Below are 24,156 nucleotides of genomic sequence, written 5' to 3' on the forward strand. Positions count from 1 at the left end.
AGGCTCATGTACTGTGTGTGTTTGCATCAGTGGAAGCCCAGAGTAAACACAGACTCATCAGTTTCTGTCACATGCTCCGTCTTGTTTGTACTTTTGCTGAAGCTGCTTTCCAAGTATGAAATCCAAAATGCCACTGTTATTCAGCAAGAACAAAGAATTCTGTGAAATTGAAATTTGGTGCTGGTTTTGGTCAACAAGAACAACAATTTAGTTTGCTGTACTTTGCGTGCTCTCATGACAGCCACTACTTCTCCAGCAGTGGCTACTTGGTAAGTCAATTCAATGCTGATTATAGTAAATCTAGTTTGAAGACGTTACACTGTATTACTTTGTCACAGGAGACAAAAGCTCCATTCAAATGCTCCCTGATGGTATTAAACACCACATTATATGGCAGTGTTTGTTGGACAGGATGGCACCAGTAGTGTACACAGTAGATATCTATATATGTTTATATGTTTGTATGTGGGGGGACAGCCCCATTGGCCTCATTCTCCTCGATGTCCTCCTTCTCTCAGCCACCCCTCTCTCCTTTGTAGCAGCTGCTGGCTGAATTGTTGTCCTAAGAGCTTTTTCCATGGCAGAGTGTGGAGAGCCAGTTTCCGTCTGCTCCTGACAGGAAACACGCTGACCTACTGAGAGGAGAGTAGAGGAGAAAGGAGAGGAGAGCCAAAATGATGATCGCATTGTGAGCTCCTACTTTTTCTCCGTTTCCCTCTCTTTCTGTCTGGCACGCTCACCCACACATACTCTGAGGAAATATTTGAACACAGCCCATCAGCTGGGCATCAATAATTCAGTCATTCTGCACTGCGTTAATGTTTATGTTTCACTGGTGGCTGAACGCAGAAACTCTGCGCTATATTAAGACATGAAGAACAGTGTTGAGAGGCAAACTGGCTGCTGTGTAAAACAGAACTGCTGAGAGCGTTAGAGGCAGCAACATTTTGGAAGTGCTAAGGTAATAACACAAGCATCTGGGGGCACTTTGGGGCTTCCCATAGATTCCCAGGCACCCAAACACAGTCAAGGTCAGAGTCAAGACTCGGCTTAGACACACACACACACACAAACACACACACACACACACACACACACACACACACACACACACACACACACACACACACACACACACACACACACACACACAGATACATACAAAACAAAACACTAAGGCCTGCTGGATTGAACAGTGGCAGTCCGTCCTCCATGTTCTCTGAGTGTATTAAGTCCAGAGTTCAAGAGTTCAGGGCTTAATGTTACTAATCCTGCCAGTTGGTGAAATGTATACTGGAAACGTGAGGCAAGCAGTGTGTTATAATGACCATACTGTATGGGGAGTTTAGACTTAAAGACATATGATTATTTATGTCCCATTTGTTAAAATGGCAAAGGTTTTACATCTTATAAAATAAGCAGGTGTGTGTGCAAATCCACGTGGACAAACTGTATATATTTATGTCAGGAGTAGGACAGCTAGTGGGCATAATGCGCAATGGGACGTGACATTGGCTGAGGGGGAATATATGTTTGAGGAGTGGGCTCCAGGAATGGAAATCCACACCAGTGGGGCTTGCTGGTCTGTGGGTCATACCACCGTACAAGGGCATAGTCGAGGCAGAGGACCATCATACCAGCCGTGCACATGCACACACATCTACGTGGGTGTGTGCAATCTGTGGCGGAGGGTGTGGGGGAGGAGGGGAGGGTGTGGGGGAGTGACGGGGTGTTAGTGCCAGCTGGGCAGCTTAAAAATAGTACGCAGTGGAGGATTGCAACTGCACGGGACTCTAGGAACACATGACCGCAAGTCCAATAGTAATTCAGAGCAGATTTCTCTCGGCTTTGTGATGACTGACGAGACAAGAGAGGGTGATGATTAAACTGAGTTGTCTCGCAGGGCCCTATCTGAGCTGTCTGTCTCTAATGATGGGAGACTGAGAGAAGTGGGGCAAGCGTGCTGTTTGCAGTGCAATGTTACAGGCATGACAGGTAGGGCTGTGTTACAGGTGTCACAGGCCTGGTAAGAACAGGTGTATGGATTCTGTGGTGAAACTAGCCTTAGCAGACGTGCAGGGGCAGTGGGGCAGTAGGTTGAGTGTAGGAGGTGAAACGTGACGGGGATCAGACTGGCAGGATTAAAGAGCACTGCACTGACCTCTGCTAATACACAGAACAGAGGGAAGAGATGACGAACTGAGGGGAGGCCACATGAACAGCTGCTCATTAAGAAGGAGAGCCAGCACATTATTCCCATTACCACCAAACACACACACACATATACACACACACACTTGTGCAAACACGTGCATACACACACAAAAACTAAATAAAACATACAAGTGTGCACACAAACATCATACACAAACATAAACAATGGGAGTGATTTAAATTGGAGGACAATCTCATGCACAAAGTGGCTCTTTCACCTCATGTAATCTCAGTTTGGATTAAAATGGATTATTGGATTACAAGGGCCTCCCTGGGAGAGGGAGAGACAGAAAAAAAAGCTGGATAGCTGAAACTTATGCTTGGAGAGCATAGGTAACATGTATTATTACATTTAAATATTTTACAATTATTTTTTATTATTCTCATATTTTATTTCATTTCCCATTATGCAGCATCAATTCACACATCTGTATAAGATTTTTCCCCCATTTTTTGTCATTTCATTTGTTTCTATAGTCCTCCTCCGTCCCTGTTCGAAGCTGCCTCAGGAAGAACATTGATCTTGACATGTTGGCTTTCCCTATCCACATTGTACAGCCACTTATGTTTATGTTTTGCTTGGTGTGGGCTTTTTTCTTGCACATCAGAAGCTCTAATCAATAACTGAATTATTGCAAGCAAGGTACTTTTTTATTTTCTCTAGGCCTTTTGGAGGCATTGCTCTCTGTCTGTATTTACAGGGAAACAAACTACAGAAAAGCCAGAGAGACTGGACTGGTGGAGAAAGGGAATAGGTGTGCTGTCACTGAGACATTATTGTTTTAACAACAATGTCTCAAACAGATGTGGGAAGCTGAACTGAAGTGAATACTTAAGCAAACAACGTGACCTTGAAGGTAATCTGTCTGTCAATGACAAGTGTAAAATATATGTACACTTTCATTTTATACACATGCACTAGATAAGAAAGTCACATTCACAGTGTCGCTATTTACATAAATATCCACGAAAGGCACCTTATTAGCAAAAGTCCAATCATATTCTAGGCCAGCTGACTGAGCTCATGTGTTTGTGTCTGTCCAAGTATCTAAACAGACACATTCAAATGCTTGAGTGACTGAGTGTGTATCTTCTCTCCAAGACTAGGTCAGTGAGCTCGAGTGAATCATGGAGAAAAAAGGCAGCATGACACTGTTGTGTCTGTGATGAAGCACAGTATTGTGCCAAAGTACTAATAACTGTAGAGACTCTCTGTGCAGGACAACTGGAGCATCCTGCTGCCCCATGTTACTGGGTCAGCAGAATCAGACCTGTGTATCTGTATGTGTGTGTGCAAATGTGAGAAAAAAACACACGAGAGCTACAAGTATGTGAGTGAAAGAGAGAGGTGTGTATGAGTATATGTCTGTGGTTGTTTGTTAGTGGGATGGAATTGAAATTAGGGCATTCTTTACAGCGGAGTAGGGCAGAAGACGAGCTGGCAACAGAAGTAGGCTAAATAATCAGGCCCTATTATCAAACGCTCACTTGTTTATTTGGGGGCAAGAGGGGGAACAGGAATGTCCATGTGACTGAAACGTGACAGCAACTGCTCACACATGAGCTAACAACTTGTTGTCCCACTAACCTCAAAAGAAAGAGACAAACTTATGCTTCATGTTTTCTTTCTACTTCATTTCCAGTTTTATTTTTTGTTTTTCACTCACAATTCATCCATCTTTTTAGTTTCTCTCTCACTCACCCCAAACTTTCCCACTCTCCTCAGCTCCAGCTACAGGCCCGGGGTCAGTTTAAAAAAGACCAGCTCACGCCACCACCGAGGGCCCTCATGTGTCTGCGGGGACCTATGTGGTTCAACCCTCTATGTTCATAGATGAAAGGGGGATTCCAGTGGTGATCACATGCTCCCTGCAGGGCTATAGAGGAGGCCAGTCATTTCATGGATGATGAGCCGTACACGGCCTCCTTTGTGCAGATGCATGTGCAGATTTCTATGGCATTGTGCAGTTCTTCTGTTAAAGGTGACCTGTGCAAGCTGCATGCCTTTTCATGTTTGGTTTCACATGTGCAGGTATTTAAATGTGTGTGAGAGCGAAAAAGAAGAGAGAAATAAATGTTTGTACGTAGTCCTCAGGGCTTTTAAGTGGAATGCACTTGCAGGCAAAAGTGTTCCATGAGAATAATTTGAATGAACCATTATTGAAGTTATCCTAAAATATATATGAGCTATATTAATAAATTATATTCAATAGACTCATGCAGCATACCCACACAAACCACAACCATCTCCTGCAGGCCATGTGGTGTATTTGCACCTCTAGAGGCCTGCACTGCAGTGCTGAGACTTTGCACACTCTGTATTGTTCCATCACAAGACTTGATTGCCTTGGAGCAGAAAGCGTCCGTGACTCGTCGTTTTTTTTTTTTATGACCTTGTGTGTGTGTGAAAATGAGCAAGAGAAGGAGAGAGTGAGAATAGAGAGGGAAGGATAGAGGAAGAGGGAGCTTAGTCAGCTGCTGCCCTTAAGAGCTGCTGTCTCTGAGGAACTGTGCATCCAAACCGTCTCCAACGAAACCAGAACAGGGAAACCACCTCTCCTCGTCCTCAGAGAGTTTTATCACGCTTCACTGAGGTGAACCAGGACAGGAGCAAATCACGACGCAAATAGACCAACAAGCAAATAGGCAGACTGACTGACAGACAAAGTTTCTAGTTTCTTGCTCTACTTTCTGCAGAGTCTCTTTTTAAGGCTATGTTAAGACAAGCCATGTGTAAACAAATGCATTTCAGTGGCTGAAGGATGAAGATAAAGCAGGGTAAAATGAGATCACATGTAAATATGGGTTCTTGGTGCTCTACATAGCAATTAGAGAGAGACGGAGAGACAAAGAGAAAAGAGCAAGCCAGAGTGAGAGATCATACGAGGGGATCATAAGGGTGTGTGTGTGTGTGTGTGTGTGTCTGGGCGAGTGCGTGCATCAGAGGGGTGAGCAGGTTCAACAGGTCCCATGTTGGGTGGGAGGCTTGTGAGTGCTCAGGTGCTAGAATCCTATATCAGAGCCAGTGCTGACCATGGGTCTATATCAAGTGCCGGCTAGGGTTTCAGCTCCGGGCAGCGATGAAGGATTATTCTGAGAAAGATGGGTTCTGGCCAGCCTGAAATAACTGATCCAAACTCGCTCTGACTTTCGCACACTAATGAAGAACAGAGGGTGGAGAGGGAAGGTGAAGGGAGATGCACCTCCTGCCCCTGAGATTTCCTTCCTGTCAGGAAGTTAAAAGAAGTGCTGTGAAAGAGGAGAGAGTGTCAGGGGAGCATTCTGGGAAGGAGAGGAGAAAAAGAAAATGTCAGCACGCCAGATTCTCTAGCTCTGTACACAGGCCACGCATTCCTGATCCTTGTACACCAGAACAGACACTGGGACGCTGGCGAATAACTCATCAGTTATGGACAAGAATCTTCTATGTGTGAAATGAGAACTCTGGTTTCTCTGATAAATAAAAAGAATAAAAGTTTGCAGCCATGACACTTTCCCGAGGGAGAACACACAAATGAACAGGTCGTCCTACAGTGTCTGGGGAGAAGCTATAAGTACGCCCGGAGCTATGCAAAGTAACCGTAACTCTGTAGCTTGTGTTAATTTATCAGCACAAAGCTGTCAAAGCACAGCCAACAGTTTCCAATTTCAGATCCCTCTCTCACATAGTGTGTGTGTGTGTGTGTGTACTTGCGTGCATATATTTGTGCATAGGTGTTTTAAAAGGTCTGTGTATATATGGGATCCATGAGGACATGTGATGTGCTTCTCTTACATAACTGATAATGACAGTGAAATGTATTCACGTGGAGACTATAGGCAAAAGGAGCGTGTCACTTCTCCAGGAAAGAGGGAACCAGACTCTGAAAATGGCCTACAGGTTGGGATGTTTGGAAACTTATGTAATGTGCTTGTAGTATAGTATTTCATATAATATATACTGAAAAGTTGGGGATTACTTGTTGGATTTCACTTTTAACATGATGTGCATAAAAGATTTATGATATCAGCCTATCTCAAGGTTACAGGACGTTATCAGATCGTGTTAAATTATGTGTATGAAATGAATTTTATTTAGTTTAGCATAGAAGAAGTGAGCTCTGCAATGTTATGGACAAATATTTTAGACGTATCTTTCATTACAGACCAGTTTCCGTCAAGGGCAATTAGCAAGTTACACTTCCTTGACAGTCCGCTCAGCAACAACCATATGTTTTTGAAGTGTAACGTTATTAAACGAGCCTTCCACTGATTTTACACTTCATGATCAGTTTACTTGGCATGAGAAGTATTCAGCCTGTGAAAAAAGTTGAATTATGTCTTCTGTGGCTCTGAAGGGAGCTTTCCACAGTTTGAAAAAAAAACCCTGATGATGTCATCAGGATTATCTCAATTTAGGCTTACAGCCCTTAGATTTATAGCAGAAAGCCTGTGTTGCAAACTGGGGGCAGGAGTTTGAAAGACATTGGACATGATTGGCCATGGAGGGTCCAACATGTGACACTATCTGTTTGCAATGTGGGAATGTTAGGATCGAGTGTTTTTGGATCTTGGATTTTGGACAATACTCTGGACTACAAGTCAATACCTCAGGCCCTGCTACATCAATGTTCTTTTAAAATATGACTCTTGTGAGTCTACAAACTTTATGGAAGTCCCCCTTTGAAATAAAACAAAGTCAAGATTTCATTTCACTTCTATACATACACACTGGTCTCTCTTTATTTGGCAGAATTTGGATGATATATTTAATCTGTGGCCTATATCTAGAAAACAGTTTATTAGATAATTATTGCATTAAGTTATCCACTCTAAAAACCTGAAGTATATCACTAGAATGGAGCAGGGAGCCCTTTAATAAGACACAGGCGATCGTTAATGCTGTATGGATTTCCAATTATACCAGATATTAGATTCTAGCTACAAAATTTTACATTCACATATTAAACTAATTTCAGCAATGTTCCTTCTTGTTTGATGGCATTTAAATGATTAAATGATTAAATTGAACATAATATTTAACATGATTATCAAGAGGAGAGTGAAGTGTTTTCCCATAGGTGGAAGCAGAGTTTAGGAGCTGTGGCTTGGCCTCTCCATCCTATTTATACCTTGTATTACACAAGACTAGTGTGTAAGCACGGGATGGCCCAGGACATGTCATGATACATCTTTATTCTGTTTGTTCCGTGAATTACATAAACATTTCCTTGTTCTCTTTATGCTGTTTTTTTCATCTATGGCTGCATAGTGGAAAACCAACTGTCATAAAGGACAGCCGTATATAAATAAACGTGCCTCAGCTGAGCACGTTGCCAAGTCGACAAAAAACAGAAACCAAAGCATATTGTTGGGAAATGAGGTTCCAGACATTTTTCACATTTTTTTTCCAGATTTAACTGGAAAGCTTGACCTACACAACTTCATTATTACTCTACATACTGAAGCATCTCAACAACGTATGTTTTACACCATCAAGGCAAGTTGTATCAACAGATGCCCCTCAGGATCATAAGTATTTTCAAATCAGTGGCACCATTTTGTGTCTGAGGTGTTTGGAGTTTATTGCAGCAGAACAGATCAATTTCCATTTATCAAACAAAGATGATAAAATTTTTATACGTTTTATACATTTATTGTTGTTTTTTTCTGTAATTGTGTGACTGACACTACACTGTCATGTGTTTATCAAACCCTATTCATCTCCTTCTCCATGCAGGTTTAAAACCAATTTCTTTGCAGATTCAGCATTGAGATGAAATATCATTCAAGGTATGTACTTGGTTTTAATAAAAAAGTTAGACTGGTCTGCCATCTAGTGGTTGATAGAGGTGCTGCATTTAAATTCCAATCAATGTGAACAACAGAGAATATCAGATAATACTTTATTGATATGCATGTGACAGCAGTGCAGGAAACAAGGAAATAGATAAAAAGTAGGAGCAATAAATGCAAACAACATAGGAAGTCCAGTAAATGGAATTCAATCTACCGTACATAATAAACATTACAATACTTAGGCTATAAACATGACCTGACTTGTGGGTTGTAAAAAATAAAGTTGCGCAAAATATGTGCAGAGGTAATGGTTCTGGCAGGTGTAGCTGTAGTTATATATGTATGTTATATAGGTAATGCAGTGAATACAAAATATAAATAAAATATGCAGTAGTGTTATCTATACAGCTATATTTCTACAGAGATGTGTGGGTATGTTAAAGGATAGGTTCATAATTTTCGAATGTGTCATAAAACAATAGTCAGGTGCCCATATAAGCATTGAAACAGGTTTCGCCTGCTACAATCATTCCCCACAATCCTCGTTCTGTGCAAAAAATGTATTCAAAACTTTATTTAAAGCTAATATGAGCCTTCAGCAGACTGAGTTAGTCAAACCAGGTGGTTAAATTCTCTCTTTGTGTTTTCCTGGAAGGTGTGTTTCCTTGTTGAGCTACAGGGGAGGAATAATAATGCAAAGGAAAAAATCCATGCAAAAAAGACTGCAACTTTGGAAAACATCAACTCAGTCTGCTGACGTCTTATATTTGCTAATTTAGTTAGATAGCTTGGAATACATTTTGCCCCCCCATAGGGGATGTCTCATAGGCTAGTATGAACAGAAGGAATGATTACATTAAGCAAAACTGTATTATTGACTTTAAAAATTGTGATAATATTGTTCCTTTAACATGTTTTAAGATGTAAATGGAAAAGTAAAACAGAATGAGATTACTGTGACTACAGTGACCTTGAATGATTTCATGGGGAATGAAATTACATTTTATAATCTATCTCTGATAGCCTTCTAGCTGTCCTACAAAGGCTTCTTTTTAAAGATGAATCTTGAGAAAAAAAATACTATGAAGTTCTTAGAGTCAGGTTATTATTCACTGTCAATGGTCAATCTTTAGGCTAGATAATCCCATACATGATATTGTGCACATCTTCACTTTAAAAGCCACAGTATTCAGATTAATGAAATGTAACCAAACATTAATTCATCTGAATGTTATTCCCCATTAAATCTGCTAATTAACTGCTAATGGAAAATTGATTAAACCATCTGATGTCCATTCAAGAAATAGACAGCAGGTGTTTTTTCTTTTTCTTTTTCCACTGTCTTGAAAATCCTGCTTTAACCAAGCATACAGTACCAGATGCACTTGTGATTTTTTTTTTTTTTTTTTTTGCTATAATATTTCTAGGTTGTCAGTTTAATGGTAAGCTTAAAGTCTGTGTGTAAAATGAAAATAATTGCAAAGTATATAAAATTAGTTTTCACAATCTTGGAAAAATGAGCAGTATTGTCTGCTCTGAAACGCTGGAGGCGTGTCCACTCAAAGTGCTAAAAGCACGGCCCAACTGAACAGCCTGTGAGTTAACAACGCTCATACCAAACTCCTGTTTAAAAATACACAATTTAAAAAAGGCCTTGTTTGTAGGTTTAAGGCAAGAAACATGGATGATAATTTAAAAAGCAATGTAACATTAGGAGTCACTGTTTAATTCGGCACATATTTTGTAGGTAAATTACTTGTTTCAGTAATAATGTAACTTAAATAACTAGTTAACAAGGGATCCATCACCAATTATTGTTATGTTAAACTGTCATTTTCTTCAATGGAGTTCGGTGCATTTAACCTTACTCCTCTGCTGAAAAGCCCTTCGTGGCTTCATTGTGGCTGTCACCCTTAGAGCAATTGCCTCTCACACCGTGTTTTTTGGTGAAGTGCTGCCCGGAAAATGCTCTCCCTCTGGTCAGGACCTCCCAGTTGCACAGCTGGTGCTGAAGCAAAAGCTGTGGGTGGTGGCTGGTGGCTGCCACTGCAGGTGCTGTGTCCTTTGACTCTACCTGTCCTCCCAGCTGAACAGCTGGCAGCTCCAGCTGTCAACGAATGCTTCAGCTGGGTTTAAAATAACTCCTTGAACGCTAATGTTGACTGAAAATGGCCCCATTCACCAGTAACAGCGGATTATCTGAAGTGAATTCCAGTTGCCTCTGATGAAAGTTTGTAAAACTAGCCGGTATAAAAATAGTAACTATAAGTAGGTAGTCTAGTGTTTATATAGTGGGGGAAGGGTCATGCTAGTAACTCTATGTCATTGAGCCACCATTTCAGGCCCATCCAAAAAATCCTGAACACAGAAATGGTGAAACATAGTTTAACACTCTAACTCCACAATGCAGTACTACATAGTTCACAGTCTTTTCATGTTTTCAGCAATTATTTTCTAATATGTATAAATCTCTGATTTTCCTTTAGACAGACTTTAAAGACTACATAACTGTGCTTGGAGTGTCATTTACTTTAGTGTACTTGGTGTAAAGCTCCTATAATCAATACACATTTACAAGGGGTAAGGTCATCTATTTAATGTTTTTCACTGTGAATTTAGGGTTTTTAGCAACATGGGTGTTGTTTATATTCTATGATTAAAAATGTACACATGCTGTGTATTTTATATGCTGATTCCAGTATTTTTTAAATCAATGTAATTTTTTACTTTTATGCCAACAAAAATAATAAAGAAATAAAATGAAATAAAAACCCCAAAATTATACCGTATAATGGATTCTGTTTGGTGTCTGAGTGGGTGATGGGAGGGAGGACTTGGACTTATGTCCTTAGTATTTCTAAAATTGTGGTGATGGCCTGCTGAAGATGCAAAAAGTACAGTGGATCAACTATTTTATATCTGATTTTTGTTCCACTGACTAAAGGAGAGCCTCCACTCTCTGGACTGTCAGCAGTAAAGCCACAAAACTGAAGAAAAAATTAAACTGAATAGTAAAGCCAGTATATGAAAGTCACTGGATTCATTCAGTTTTAATGAGGGAAAAACATGCTGCAAAACACTGTAACCTTCTAACCTTGAGGTATACCTCATAGGACTCTGGTTAGAGATTACTGAGTCTATTTTTGTCCCTATCTCTTTTACTATCAAAACAGTACAAGTGGATCTCTTCAGAAAAGCAGGGGGTTAGTCTGCTTTTTAAGTCACCCATTTGGGGAGTAGAATTTCCTAGTTATAAGGCCTGTAGAGCTGATATTAAGACCAACTTGCAAAAAATGAATAACAAGAAATAGAAAAACGAATATACTGAAAGTACAATAAAAGTAATCATATCATAATGACCTGTCTTTTGTCTCATGTGCCCTCAGTTTGTGCTTCATGATCCAGTCTGTCTGTTACGCAAATCCTCTGTCGTACTTCTGGTCGTGTCTAGATGGTAACCCTAGATTTACGATACTCTTGCACATGCGCACTTGATTCAGCATTGCAGCACATGACTCTGCACTCGCTTGCAGTGAGTGACGTTAAGATCAAAAAGTGGCTGATGGTATGCCGCTAGTGGTTCAGTGGCATATGCTGATCCCGCTTGTGTTCATGGCTCATGCCGCAGGATCAAGAGTGGTAACGTTATGTCAGTAGAAAATGGCATATGCCACTGGATTTACAGTAATTAACACTAAAACTACATCAAGTGTAATCAGTATATACACACATTGTCATTTCAAACTATTCGAAGATAGATCATAGTAAGAAAATACCCTGACGTCTGTGCCAATCATATCTATTCCGGAAAACGGTTTATGCCGCAATGATAGCAACCTGTTAGTCATTCAGTATTTAGTTAGTCAGTATTTATGGAGAATAATAAATAATATGCCATAAGTATGTCTGGTTAATGCTCCAAGACATGGAGTTTTATATGATGTAATGTGTGATCATGTTCCACTAATAAATCAAACATGCCAAAAACAATACAAGTATTATTTGGTCAGTTCTGTTATGAACTAGTCAGACTGGCTATGGTGGCTTGGCTAACATTAACCATATTAGCTAAGGCTAGCTCTAATATTAGCCTTGGGTACATCAAGGATATACGAAATTACTGTCATTTCAAAAGCATTGCACATACTCTAACAATGGTGTGAGTCTGACTGTGGCCTACCACTTTCAAGTGGCACCTGACGTTAGGAACCGGTATGTGCCGGTGGAACATGAGCGGCATACCACTCTAGGGTTTGGTAAATGCCGGCATATGTCGCTGAACCACTAGTGGCATACCATCAGTATGGAATGCAGTAGGGACCAGTACGTCTAGTTTGGCCTTCACATTAATATCTCAAATTTGTACTTCTTAAGATGACAGAAAATACCCTGTTAACAAGTCCATTTTGAATGTCTTAAGATGTTTGGACCATTAAGGCTTCCATGCTATTGGTTAGCGTCAATATACCCACCTCTTTTTGACAAAGGGGCTGTGTTGGGCTGTATGTATGCCTACGTTATGGTCATGTGGGCTTTTGCTAGTGGGTACGTTTGGGCTTCGTACCTATCACGTGTCTTATACATTGACTGTAAAAAAATAATAGATGTAGCCACCACGATGTCACCCATTGGTTTGTGGAATCTCGTTTTGAAGCCTTGAGTTTTGACTGTCACCATATTGGATTTTTGGAGCCAGAAATGACCATATTTGGATGAGAACATTATCGCTGTGGTAGCGTCTTGTCAATCACAATATAGCCCACTCTAAAGCATACCCCTGCTTTATCATCTATTTTACTCTAAATGGAACTATAGTTTACAAAATGAACATCATGCTGTATTGAAGAAACTAGTGATTGAGACCATAACCTCATTAGGAAAGTGTTTACTGAGGTAATAAATCAAACATGCCTGACGTGTTTGACCACATCAAACACTATAAAATTCGCAAACTGGACAGCGGAGGTTACTACATCACCACCAGGGCCCAGTTTGAGACGCTCCAGCAGTTAGTGCCGATTATCACAGATTATATAATCAGACTTCTTTTTGGAGCCAGTGGAGTCGCCCCCTGCTGGCCATTAGGGAGAATGCAGGTTTAAGTCACTTCTGCATAGGCTTCACTTTTCAGACCCAGATCTAACCGCCTGGTCTTCATGGGTGTATAAAGAGAACTGGATACAGCGCTGGAGGTGGGGCCCTGTTCATTCCTATGGAAGTTGTTCAGTGGCGCATGAAGCCAAAAAAGCTACTTCACGCTGTAAAGAAATGCCCAGATGAAAACATACTGCACATGCTCTATGGGCCCAATGTGTCCATGGAGCATGTTCAGTAGAGACCTACGCCAGCCGAGACGGATAAATTCCGGTTTAGCCCATGGATGTATAAAGAGAACTGGATACAGGAAGAGCGCCAGGCTTTGAAGCCAATTTGACCTAGGAGCCAAACCATGTAATTACAACATCACGTGATGCACACTGGCCCAAAAAGACTTTTTCCCATAGACTTACATTGTGAAAGAGACGTCTGTAAATCAGCGGATAATTTTTTCTGAGCATCACAACCCCTGCGAAATGACTTGTCTCACTATCAGAATTAAATCTGTTTGGTCCGATCACATTTCAAAAGCCTAGAAGAGCCTCATGATTGAATTGTTTTATCCCCATTCAAGTTAGCTGGAGGGCTAAACCGGAAGTAGCCGACTTGGCCAGCGAAAGTCACTAGTGCGCATGCTCTATGGGCCGCACAATGCGGAAGATCCGGGTGCTTTCATACCGGGAAGTCGATTTTTTTTGGCTTCATGTGCCATTGAGCAACTTTCATAAGAATGAGCAGGGCCCCGCCTCCGACGCTGTATCCAGTTCTCTTTATACATCCATGGTTTAGCCCTCCGGCTAACTTGATTGGGGATAAAACGATTCAATCGTGCGGCTTTTCCAGACTTTCGAAATGGATCAAATTCTGATAGTGAAACGAATCATTTTGTGGGGGTTGTGACGCTCAGAAAACTTTATCCGCTGATTTACAGACGTCTCTTTCACAATGTAAGACTATGGGGAAAAGTCTTTTTGGGCCAAATAGCATCACGTGACGTTGTATTTACATGATTCAGTTACTATGTCAAATTGGCTTCAAAGCCCCTGCTCTTCCTGGGGGCTCGTTGGTCTTATATGCATCTGTGATTTAGTATTTGGGACAGGGTGAATCAATCGGTCAGACAGATATGCATTTAGGGTTTAATAATGTAGGTTGTAAATTAATGATTAATGGTCGCCTCTGCATCATTAAAGATTGATTTTGAATTGAAAAAATATTATATATAAAATATTATATATATACAGTATATTCACTTTATTTTGTATCTTTACAGATATCCCCATTCATATAAGATGTAGGCTTGCGCTGTTCTTAAATTGGCACTTAACATTCAGAAAAGAGAATATCAATAAAGCCACTGAAGACCAGCACAATCACTGTTCGTTTTCATTTTTTGTACAGGTGGGTGGGTGGCTTTGTTACACTGTTTGAGGTAACTGTGTGTGATGTTAACTATATACTAGTGGACACAACCGTCACTAATGCTAACATAGCTCCTATTTTTCTAGTTTTGACAATCTAACCTGTGACAAAACATTAGTTAAGGTTTTATGGACGTTGACTGTTGGTAGTTGCTGTTGATTTCGTTTAAATATGCCAAATTGTAATTTTATGAACTATTGTTAAACTAAACTAAACTAGCTAATATATGCTAACGTCAACTGTTAAACACACATATGGGCTAGTGGCATATAAATAGAGTGCAGAATAATTGTAAATACAGATAAGATACATTGTATTTAGCACAGAATGTATGATTTTAGTGGTTAGTAAACCTATAGAAAATAATTAATTTGTAATACGTAACCCTGAATTTATTGTAATTTGGATTCATTTATTGTTTTCTATAGAAATATACTAGTCATAAGAACTGCAATTCAGTGAATGAATTTTAATACCTTTTGATATCTTAGGTGTTTTAAACAGAAAAACTGTGATTCCTAAAAGTCTTTTCATGACAGGACAAAAGTTAAATTAGTCACAATGTAAATATCGGCTGCACTAAAAATGTCATTATTGATCAGAATCTTAACCAATTTACTTCGAAATCAATGGCTTGCCTTCCCCCCAAATCTACTCAACATTCAACGGGTTGCCATTTGTACTCTAGTACTGTCATCTAGTGGGCGAAAACGTCACATGATATTGTATACAAGTATGATATTGTATATATTGTTTGTATTGTATAAGCTACATTCTTCTCAATAAGTATCCAGCAGCCTACAAAAATCCAGATGTTAATACTGTTACCGTAAATCAATATAATTACTTAACCGCAGTTCATACAAGGTAGGTTGAGTGGGGAATTGTTTTCTCTCTTGCAATGATTTTGGGATTTCCCCTCAGAAACTGATGAATTGGTAGCACTCAATTTTAAACGCCTTAAAACGTATAAAACGGACGTGTTAACAAGGTATTTTCTGTCGCCTAAAGACTTACAAATTTGTCATATTAATGCGAACGCCGAACCAGACGTGTTGATCCTCATGAGTTGCCGTACAAATCAAGGGTTGGGGTTACCATGAAGACATCACTTCTCCTTTAAGCGCTGAAAAAAATTCCGAGCATGACGTCAGCAGTAAAACCTGCTCTGGCTGGGTGTCTATCGGAAAGTGAACTGTGTTTGGCGTGCTAGGCTACTGGTATCGGACTTTTTTTCCCTCCTCTGTTGTCTTGTCTTTCGTTGAGTGTTTTTTGTCGTTTTTTTCCCAAACTTCTCTCGCGAGGTTTTAGGTTTTAGCGATTAGAAAAGACACAACCCTGTAACCGATTTATGGGATGTTTTAAAGTTACTGAAGTGCTCTCTTTGAGGAACCGGTGGACGGCGGACACCACCGGAGATGGATAAGCTAACCGATAGCTGAGTTATTAGCCGAAAATCACAGGTCAAGAATAGGATCGAGCTAGCATGCTAACAGCTAGCTAAGTTCGCATTTTATCAGCTAACCAAGTGACTTTGTTAACCTGTAACGTCAGATAAGGGCCACCGCCGGTTTTTCCTCGGGCCTGGTTGCTACATGGTGAACAGTTTGTCAAAGGCCAGCTAACCCAGGAAGAGGACTCAATCTGTATTAACTTATAAGGGAAAAGGACAGAGGAGTATTGTTGAGGGGTTGTTCATTTCTCAGCCCAGACCAACAACATGTCCAACGCACAGAACCAGCCGCTGTTTCCCAACCCGGCAGGGCAGCAGAACCCCACCGGCCAGTTCCTCCCCTTCAACACCAGACCCAACTTACAGATCAAGAAAAACGCCATCACGGACGACTACAAGGTGACCAGCCAGGTGTTGGGGCTGGGTATCAATGGCAAGGTGCTCGAAATCTTTCAGAAGAAGACTGGAGATAAGTATGCACTGAAGGTAAGTTAATGTTTTGGCAGATGAACTGGGCAGAAATCAGGAATGTTAACGTCAGTGCAGCACTGAGGCACAGCCAGGAAAAATCCGTTTTTTTCCTGAATAAAAAATGGGGCCCCTTGTTTTTAAATGATGAAACTGAACTGAATGTTTTTGTGGCTCCCCTCCAGCTGAGGGTTCTGGAGCTGTCACCACTTGCAATGGTGGTGGGGAAAGTCCAAACCATCTCAGCTCAGCTCACCAATTTGAGGCTCTCACAAATATGAATTGAATGAATAGAGCTGAGACAGTCAGTTAATTAATAGAAAATTAATCAGCAACAGTTTTGACAACTGATTTATCTTTTAAGTCATTTTAAAAGTCATGGTTTCTATCATTTTATATGTGAGTATTTGCTTGTTTTCTTGCTCATTATTTACATAAAACAAGTCACTTCTTTGTTATGATTTATTGCCTTGTGAGGGTCATGGTGGTGACCCTTGGCATTTTAAATGTTTATCATCACTGGCTGTGATTATACTTGTTCTGAAAAACTACAAGATGTTCACTGATCAGGCAGGTGATGATTTAATGGGAATTCCTCATGTTTTGAGTTGAGAGGTACACCTCCACCTCAGCTGTGATACGCCGCTTCTTGTCTCAGGTGCCACAGAGTGTTGTAAACAGTAAAGATGTTGACACGGTTTCTCAATTGGCTAAAATGTTTTTTGCATTTCGTACTGTAACTGTTTTGCATATCACCCACATTCACCAACTATCACTATTACACGATAAAACCGATAGGCAAATATCAGCAGATAGTATTGTCTCTCTGTTTGTTGTCTGGATTTAAAGTTTGGAACGCTCATGTAACCTGTAAATTAGAAAATGCTAAAGCTAGGCTGTAATTTGACGCTGCTGAATCAGGAACTACCTGTGGAGATCACTTTTTGTATCGGTCAATGATTGATAAAGGACAAACTTCACAACAGCTATCCACACAAAGGTGACTGAAACATGAGCCAGTGAAGCCATGTGTTATTGTAGTCTAATTCATTTTCTTTATCATTATAAAAAGGACCATAGTGTGAAGGTTGTTCAAAATTCTATTACTGAAAATCTTCCCCAAGTGAATCAGAGTCTGGAAACATCCTGTGTGGTGGTTCAAACTGAAACTCAGTTTAAATAACCAGGTCACAGCTTCCTGCACTCAAGTGTGTACGTTTATTAAACGTAAACACACACGCTTTTATTCAAGCCTGTTTGGTTTCAGGTTGTGTTGTATGTTGTTGAGCCATAAGATTATTTCTTGCCAAGCCAAGTATAAATCTCTCCACTAAAGGAAGGCATCTCTGTTTGTCTGTGTGTATGTATATATGTCCTTTACATATCTCGAAAACCATGCAGCCGATCTACTTTACACTTGGCGGGTGCATTGAAGTGCAGTGTCGAATTTGGTGCAATTTGGACGTGTGATACAATCAATATTAATAAACTTTGAATAAACAAGTTATCAGCGAGCCGCTCCGCTCTGCAGCAGCGAAGTGGAGTGTGAAAGATCAGAGCTGTACAGCCCTGCCATCAGAGAGTTGAGGGGATGACATCTCTCTCCGTTTGATAGCGTTAGAAGTTAGGGGTTTGTTGTTGGCTTCCCGACTCATTATGAAAAAGACGAGAAAAGATGAGAGAGAGGGTGAGCGAGTGACAGAGAGACAACGCTGGTGAGGAGAGACAGCGGTGGAAAGCTTTCTCTGAGAGAGAGAGAGAGAGAGAAAGCCCATGAATGACAGACAGGAATGACAGGCGGTTATGTTCTAAAACACAAATAAACAACCATTAAACACTCAACAGATGATTTACTGTCGAGAAAGACGCTCTTAGTTTCTGTTTCATTTTCCTCCTCTGCATTTCTACGTTTCCTTCATTCATTACATTCAACTAATGCAGCAGTAAATACAAACGAACAACAGGACAAATCTGTGTCATTTTTTCCTCATGTGTGAATGCTGTGTTTCAAGCACGGCAGCAAGAGAGAGACTACTAGACTACTACGTCCTCCTACAATGTAAAACATTCAATGAAATAAGGACCATTTACTCTAACAAGTTCAACTTTGTAATTTTAGATTTCAAAGAGCTTAAAGACCTCTCAAAATTAAAAATACTCCCAGGAAAAGGAGACGGGGCATATCTTTCTGCTCAGTATGTATCAACATGCCACAACCTGAGGGTCAGTGAATGACCTAGACACACACACAGCACATGCATGCATTCACACACGCACATACACGTACACACAGATACACAAATACAGGCACAGTAGATACTGTGTATATATAATTAATATAAATATTAACATTGTTCTCAACGCTTTCCTGCCAATAAAGCCCAGAGAGAGGGATCAGTGGAAAGCTCTCTCTGAAACAGAAAGCTCGTGAATGAGATAAATGACTGACCAATCAGCGGTCTGCAGTGTTTTCACATCACCTTTTAGTATCAGCTCAGCTCGAGAAAAGTTTTTTCACATGGCGTGCTCTAAAAAAATGAAACGCAGACATTGAAAACAGAGCTTTTAATCAAAAATGGACAGACTCTAAGGCTACTTCCCACGGGCAGTTCAAAACCAGTTTGTAAGCACAAATATAAATATAAACACAAATCTTTTGAGCAAATATACCAACTCAAATCATCCCAACTGAAGCCACAGAAAATAAACAATCTAAGAGCCCAATATGCTCGATCCACTTTGAGGATGTACATTTTTTCAAAAGATCTGTTATGTACTTTATTTTTAAATGCAGCCCTCATTATACTTGAAATGAGAAAAGATTCACTATTACAGTATTTACCATATGTGTACAATAGTGTTTCTTTCTGTCATGTTGTTGGTGTAAACACTCATTCATACCTCACATCAACAGTATTAATTTTTCTACACGTTGAGGCAGCAACACTGAGGCCAAACAATCAGCCCGTGCTGAACAGGCACGTTTTGAACGGGCACTGCACTAGTATTATTAAACAAAGAGATTTACCTTCCTCTCCATGAAATTGTTGCGCCTTTATCAAATCTTCTGCTATTCCTTGAACTTTGTGAGACACCATTAATGCTTTAGTCTGTAGAAAGTTGCAGTTTGTTACCGAAGGTGTTTGTATCCAGTGTAAGATCAAGTCATAATTTCAGATAAACATGGACTTTGTCTGAAATCACTCCTTCATTCACTCACTCATTCCCTGCGTAATAGACACTCAACAGTGAGCAATAAATTGAGGACTTGTTGTCATTTTGTGTCATCACTGACAGGTTTAGAGTCAGTGATGACACAAAGTGTACGTGCCACAGACACTTCTTTTTGTTTTCGCTCCATCTGTGAGGGCACTATATAGTGGATAAATTCACGCAAACATAATTAAAACTCTAAAATAAAATGGTGGGCAATAAACATAGTGCGCTATATAGAAAATATCGAGTGATTTTTTTTTTTTTCAGACAGCATACAAAGAAAAAACAAAGGTAATCTCCACACTAGATATTGTAAACTTTCAAAAATTTAACAATGCAACATTTTGACCTTCAAGGTCTTCATCAGGCAAGCAATGAAACATCCAAACATGTCTGTTTAAATCCTTTTCAGATATCAAAAAAACTAAGATTGTACTGCTATTCAGCCAAGCTCAAACGTCTGGACTATTCAGGGCTACTATACAACCAGTAGTTTCCTTGCTTTCCCACAGGAAAGGTTTGCACTTTACAAAGGAACAAAGATTTCCACCTGTTTCATAATTGTATTTATACTGAGCCATCACTGTGGGTGACATGACTAATTCCCCTGACTGGCACAGTGATCTGGATCAAACATGCGTCAGGGGCACATCTGAATATGTCAATGAGTTAGTCAACTCTCTGTCATGACCAATCCAGGTCATGATCATTAAATGATAATGAAAGTTAACCCTCAAATTGCCAAAAAGAGCGGGAAAAAGAAAAAAGAAAGAAAGGAGAGAGAAATAGAAAAAACTACTTTCTTACTGTTTTTTGTTTGTTTGTTGCTTCTCACTCTATTGATGTAAGGTGGCTTGCATCCAGTTGAGTGGAGCCCACGTCATGAAAGCAAAAGCTAAACTGTCACTCACTGCTTGTTTGCGTGTATGTGCTCATCAGCCACATGAGTAGGCAGGATAGGTAATGAGGCCACAGATTTGCAGGGTTTGCCAACTTCACTATAAGTGGGTTTCTGCTTCTTTCCGGCAAACAAAATAGACACATGGTTTTTTGTTATTGTGAGCTGATTTTCATGCCGATTTATTGATGTGGAATCTTATTTTAGAACTCGTTTGTCTTGTCAATCTGGTCTATGTTGTCAGTCATGCCTCTGAAAAGTATAATATGTAACTTTCCAGTATTATAATGTCTAAAAACAACTGGACCTATGTTATATATTTTGTTTAGTTGTGTACTTACATTATCCACAATGTTTCCAATCACATGAAAACTGCTTTATTCAGTGTTTTTACCAGTTTTAATCACCGGGTCTGTTTGTTTGGAGAGGAGGAGATCTCTGTGGATAATAGGCTCCTATAGGAAATTGGCTCCTGGTAAAAACCTTGTGAACAATGAACACTGAAGGAATCCTAACCTAAAAATAGGGCTGAACAATTAATCGAAATTTTATCGAAATTGTAATATGGCCTACTGCAATTTTCAAAGCGCAGGAGGCACAATATTTGTTGAATGCGAAATGTGTGTCAAAATACCATTTTAAATTAAATATTGTTGTGCTGCAGGCATGTCCTGGCCCACACATCATATTCTACAGACTTAAGAAAACATCTTTGTTTGGTATAGATCTCTGCAAAAATCACACCATTATCATTTTAATATGTTTTTCAATGAGAAATATGAAAATTTGCGCACCATTTGGTAAAACATCAATCCTGTGTGAGGAACAATGGGCTGTAAGTGAGTTCCTTTTCTAATATCAGAGCTGGAGATAGTCCCTGTGTAAAGTACACTTTTAACAATAGATACAAAAAACCTAAATGTTCATTGGTCTTGGCCTGTAATATGCCAACCTCATGGTGTTGTAAGACACGCTGTAGCCAAATAGACTGACGCCATGCTGAATGAACTAATGTCCTTGTTGTTCCCTTGAACTGACTGCAGTTGACTCAGCCTCATGTCATTTATTGTATTCATTAGGTTTGTGGTAGATGCCAGGAATAGGAATCTGCCTGCCTGGTCCAAGGTGACATTACCTTGTAGAACTTTTACTTGTCTGGAGCCAAGTTTTGTTCAAAAGACAGGTGCAGCTGAATAATCTGTTACTTTGTGTGTGTTTCTGTGGGAAAGACTGTAGCAGAGAGATGGAGAGACTTTCAAGTCTTACAATTCCTGTGTAAGTGTTTATATGTATATATGTTTATATATACGTTTTACTACATGAATGCATTGTGCTTAATATAACCTGTCGCATGGAATCAATAGCTATTACTTTGTTGCTTTTGTCAGAGGCAAAGCTATGTGTCCTTCTGGGTTGATTGGTCTGGCTTTAATGTGTTCTGTCACACACACTCTCAAAGGGTGTGAAGCATCTGCAGGTATCGTCTTACAGTCACTACATTTATATGCACACAAGAAACCAGGTTATTTGGAGCAATAAGGTTAAGGCCACATTCTGAACGAAAATAGCGATGTTAAAAAAAAACAAAAAAAACAAAGGCCTGTGTTGGTGAGGGCTTGTTGCTACAGGCGACAAGTAAGAAAATTAAATAACTTCACGAAGTTCAGTTTGAGTGATATATTCATTAATGTGTGAGCTTCCTAAATGCCAAAACTTAGCACGAACTTTGATCATTTTTGTCTGCGTGGTAAATTATGCTGTTCATGTTACAACGTATTCTACCTCGAATTGGCACCTGAATACAACACACAAGTGTGGCAAAATTTGAGCAGTGTATGTGGTTTATGAGACAGCACTGCCTTTTTTTTTTTGTGGCAACCATCAGCGTTGGGACATCCCAGTATGCCAACACAGCAACTTTATTGAAATAAACAAGGCTGGAATTTTTGATGTTAAGCAACTGTCGGCCTGAACATGGCCAAAGGCATGAACTTGGAGAATACATTGGGTTGTTTAGTTGTCTAGATTTTTGGGTTCAGGGCAGGGTAATTTATTATAATTCATTAAATTAAAATTCTCTATCTCTTGCTCTCAGAGTGTATACGTAGCATTAGCCTGGTAAGGTGTTGGTGGAATAAAGAAAAACATGGTAAAGGTGAGCTTCTCTTTTTCATCGCAGAAACATGTTGGTTGGTGACTGTGCATGTACGTTGATCCAATATCAGGGAAAAAACAATTGAGCTTGATATCGATGAACAAGTGAAACAGATGATTTATTATTATGAAATGGTATAGTGTTGTGTGTTGGTAGTTGGCTGCAATTTAGTTACTTACACTAAACAAGTATCGCATGACAAATGGCCATTATAATTTATTGCATATATATCTCCAAAAAAAAAGAATAATGACTATAAAGACTATTGATCCATTGAACTCTAAATAAAATGACTGCAGGCAAGCAGAGTGCTTTTTACCTCACACGTGTATGAACTGTATGAACAGTCTGCTGTTCAGATTTAGAAACTTTGACTTATCTATTTCACTGTTATTTTTAAATTTTTCAATTTAATTATTTTCGATTAAATAAACCAATTTCCTTTCATTCCTTACCTCAATTAAGGAAACAGTTTTTTTTTTCTTCTTTTTAAAGATTTTTTGGGTGTTTTTTTTTGCCTTTAGTTGACAGTCAGTAGAGAGAGACAGGGAACACTAGCTGTCTGGTTGCCATAGCGCCATGAACCTTTTCCTATGTTTCACAGTTCCGTCTAGCAGCATGAGCAGCACCAACAATATCCTTCCTCTTTCGCCTCAGCTTGTTGAATGATGTGATGTAAGTCTTTCTGGTTGGGTTATTATCAGGCTGATATTGTGTAGTCTGAACCCTGCATTAACCATTAGGCTTCCGGGCGCCCCTGTGTTTCTTGTTTACATGATGTGGAAGATCAACTTTTTGCCATAAGCTGACATCAACCAGGGTACTGTACACGTAAACACATTCAACGGCCTACAAACCTACAAGCAAACTCATGTTGAAGTGATGGCCTACAAAATGTTTTAAAAAAATCTAGTCTTGGTAAACAGTAGGATTCACCACTGACCCCTTAAGTGTAGTTTTACGTCATCTGGAAAGGAACACAGTGATGATTACTAAATATTTTATATCACATTTCGTGAGTCATTTAAAGTTACACTTCCTGAAACTTGGAAAGATGTGGAAGTGACTGCAGTGAAGTAAACACACCTGTCAAAAGGTGGTTGAGAAAAGAGGAACTGGAACCACTGGCCAGTTCCAGTTGGGTCTTTTTCTCATTTATGGGGTGTGGATTTCTGAAATTTCCTCTTTGACCACTGTGGAACAGAAGAATCCTGCTGAATTCAGCATTCACACTTTCAGCATCTCTGATTAAAGGTTAACACAGAGATACAGAGGAAGAGCTAGGCCCATGCTTCAATCATGAGATGGTGAGAGAAAGGAAGGAAAAGGAGGGAGGGGGAGGGAGAGGAAGGAAGAGGTTCTCTTGAAGTTATTTCTCTACTCCTGGCAGACTCCACCCTCATGAGAGCTTCATCTCTAAGAAGTCTTGTTTATTGCTGGAAAAGAACCTTCTCT

The 24,156-nt window shown here is 39.8% G+C and overlaps 1 protein-coding gene across 1 annotated transcript in view; it reads left to right on the forward strand.

Moving 5' to 3' along the window:
- Positions 1 to 15,603: 15,603 nt before the first annotated feature.
- mapkapk2a (MAPK activated protein kinase 2a) overlaps positions 15,604 to 24,156 on the forward strand; it is a 32,823-nt gene continuing 24,270 nt past the window's right edge. Inside the window, exon 1 of the mRNA XM_042405669.1 lies at positions 15,604 to 16,450. Within this exon, the coding sequence (XP_042261603.1) occupies positions 16,232 to 16,450 (219 nt within the window). The 5' untranslated portion in view covers positions 15,604 to 16,231. The remainder of the gene's footprint in view (positions 16,451 to 24,156) is intronic.

Source organism: Thunnus maccoyii, chromosome 3 (assembly GCF_910596095.1).
Source record: "Thunnus maccoyii chromosome 3, fThuMac1.1, whole genome shotgun sequence".
Lineage (NCBI taxonomy): Eukaryota > Metazoa > Chordata > Actinopteri > Scombriformes > Scombridae > Thunnus > Thunnus maccoyii.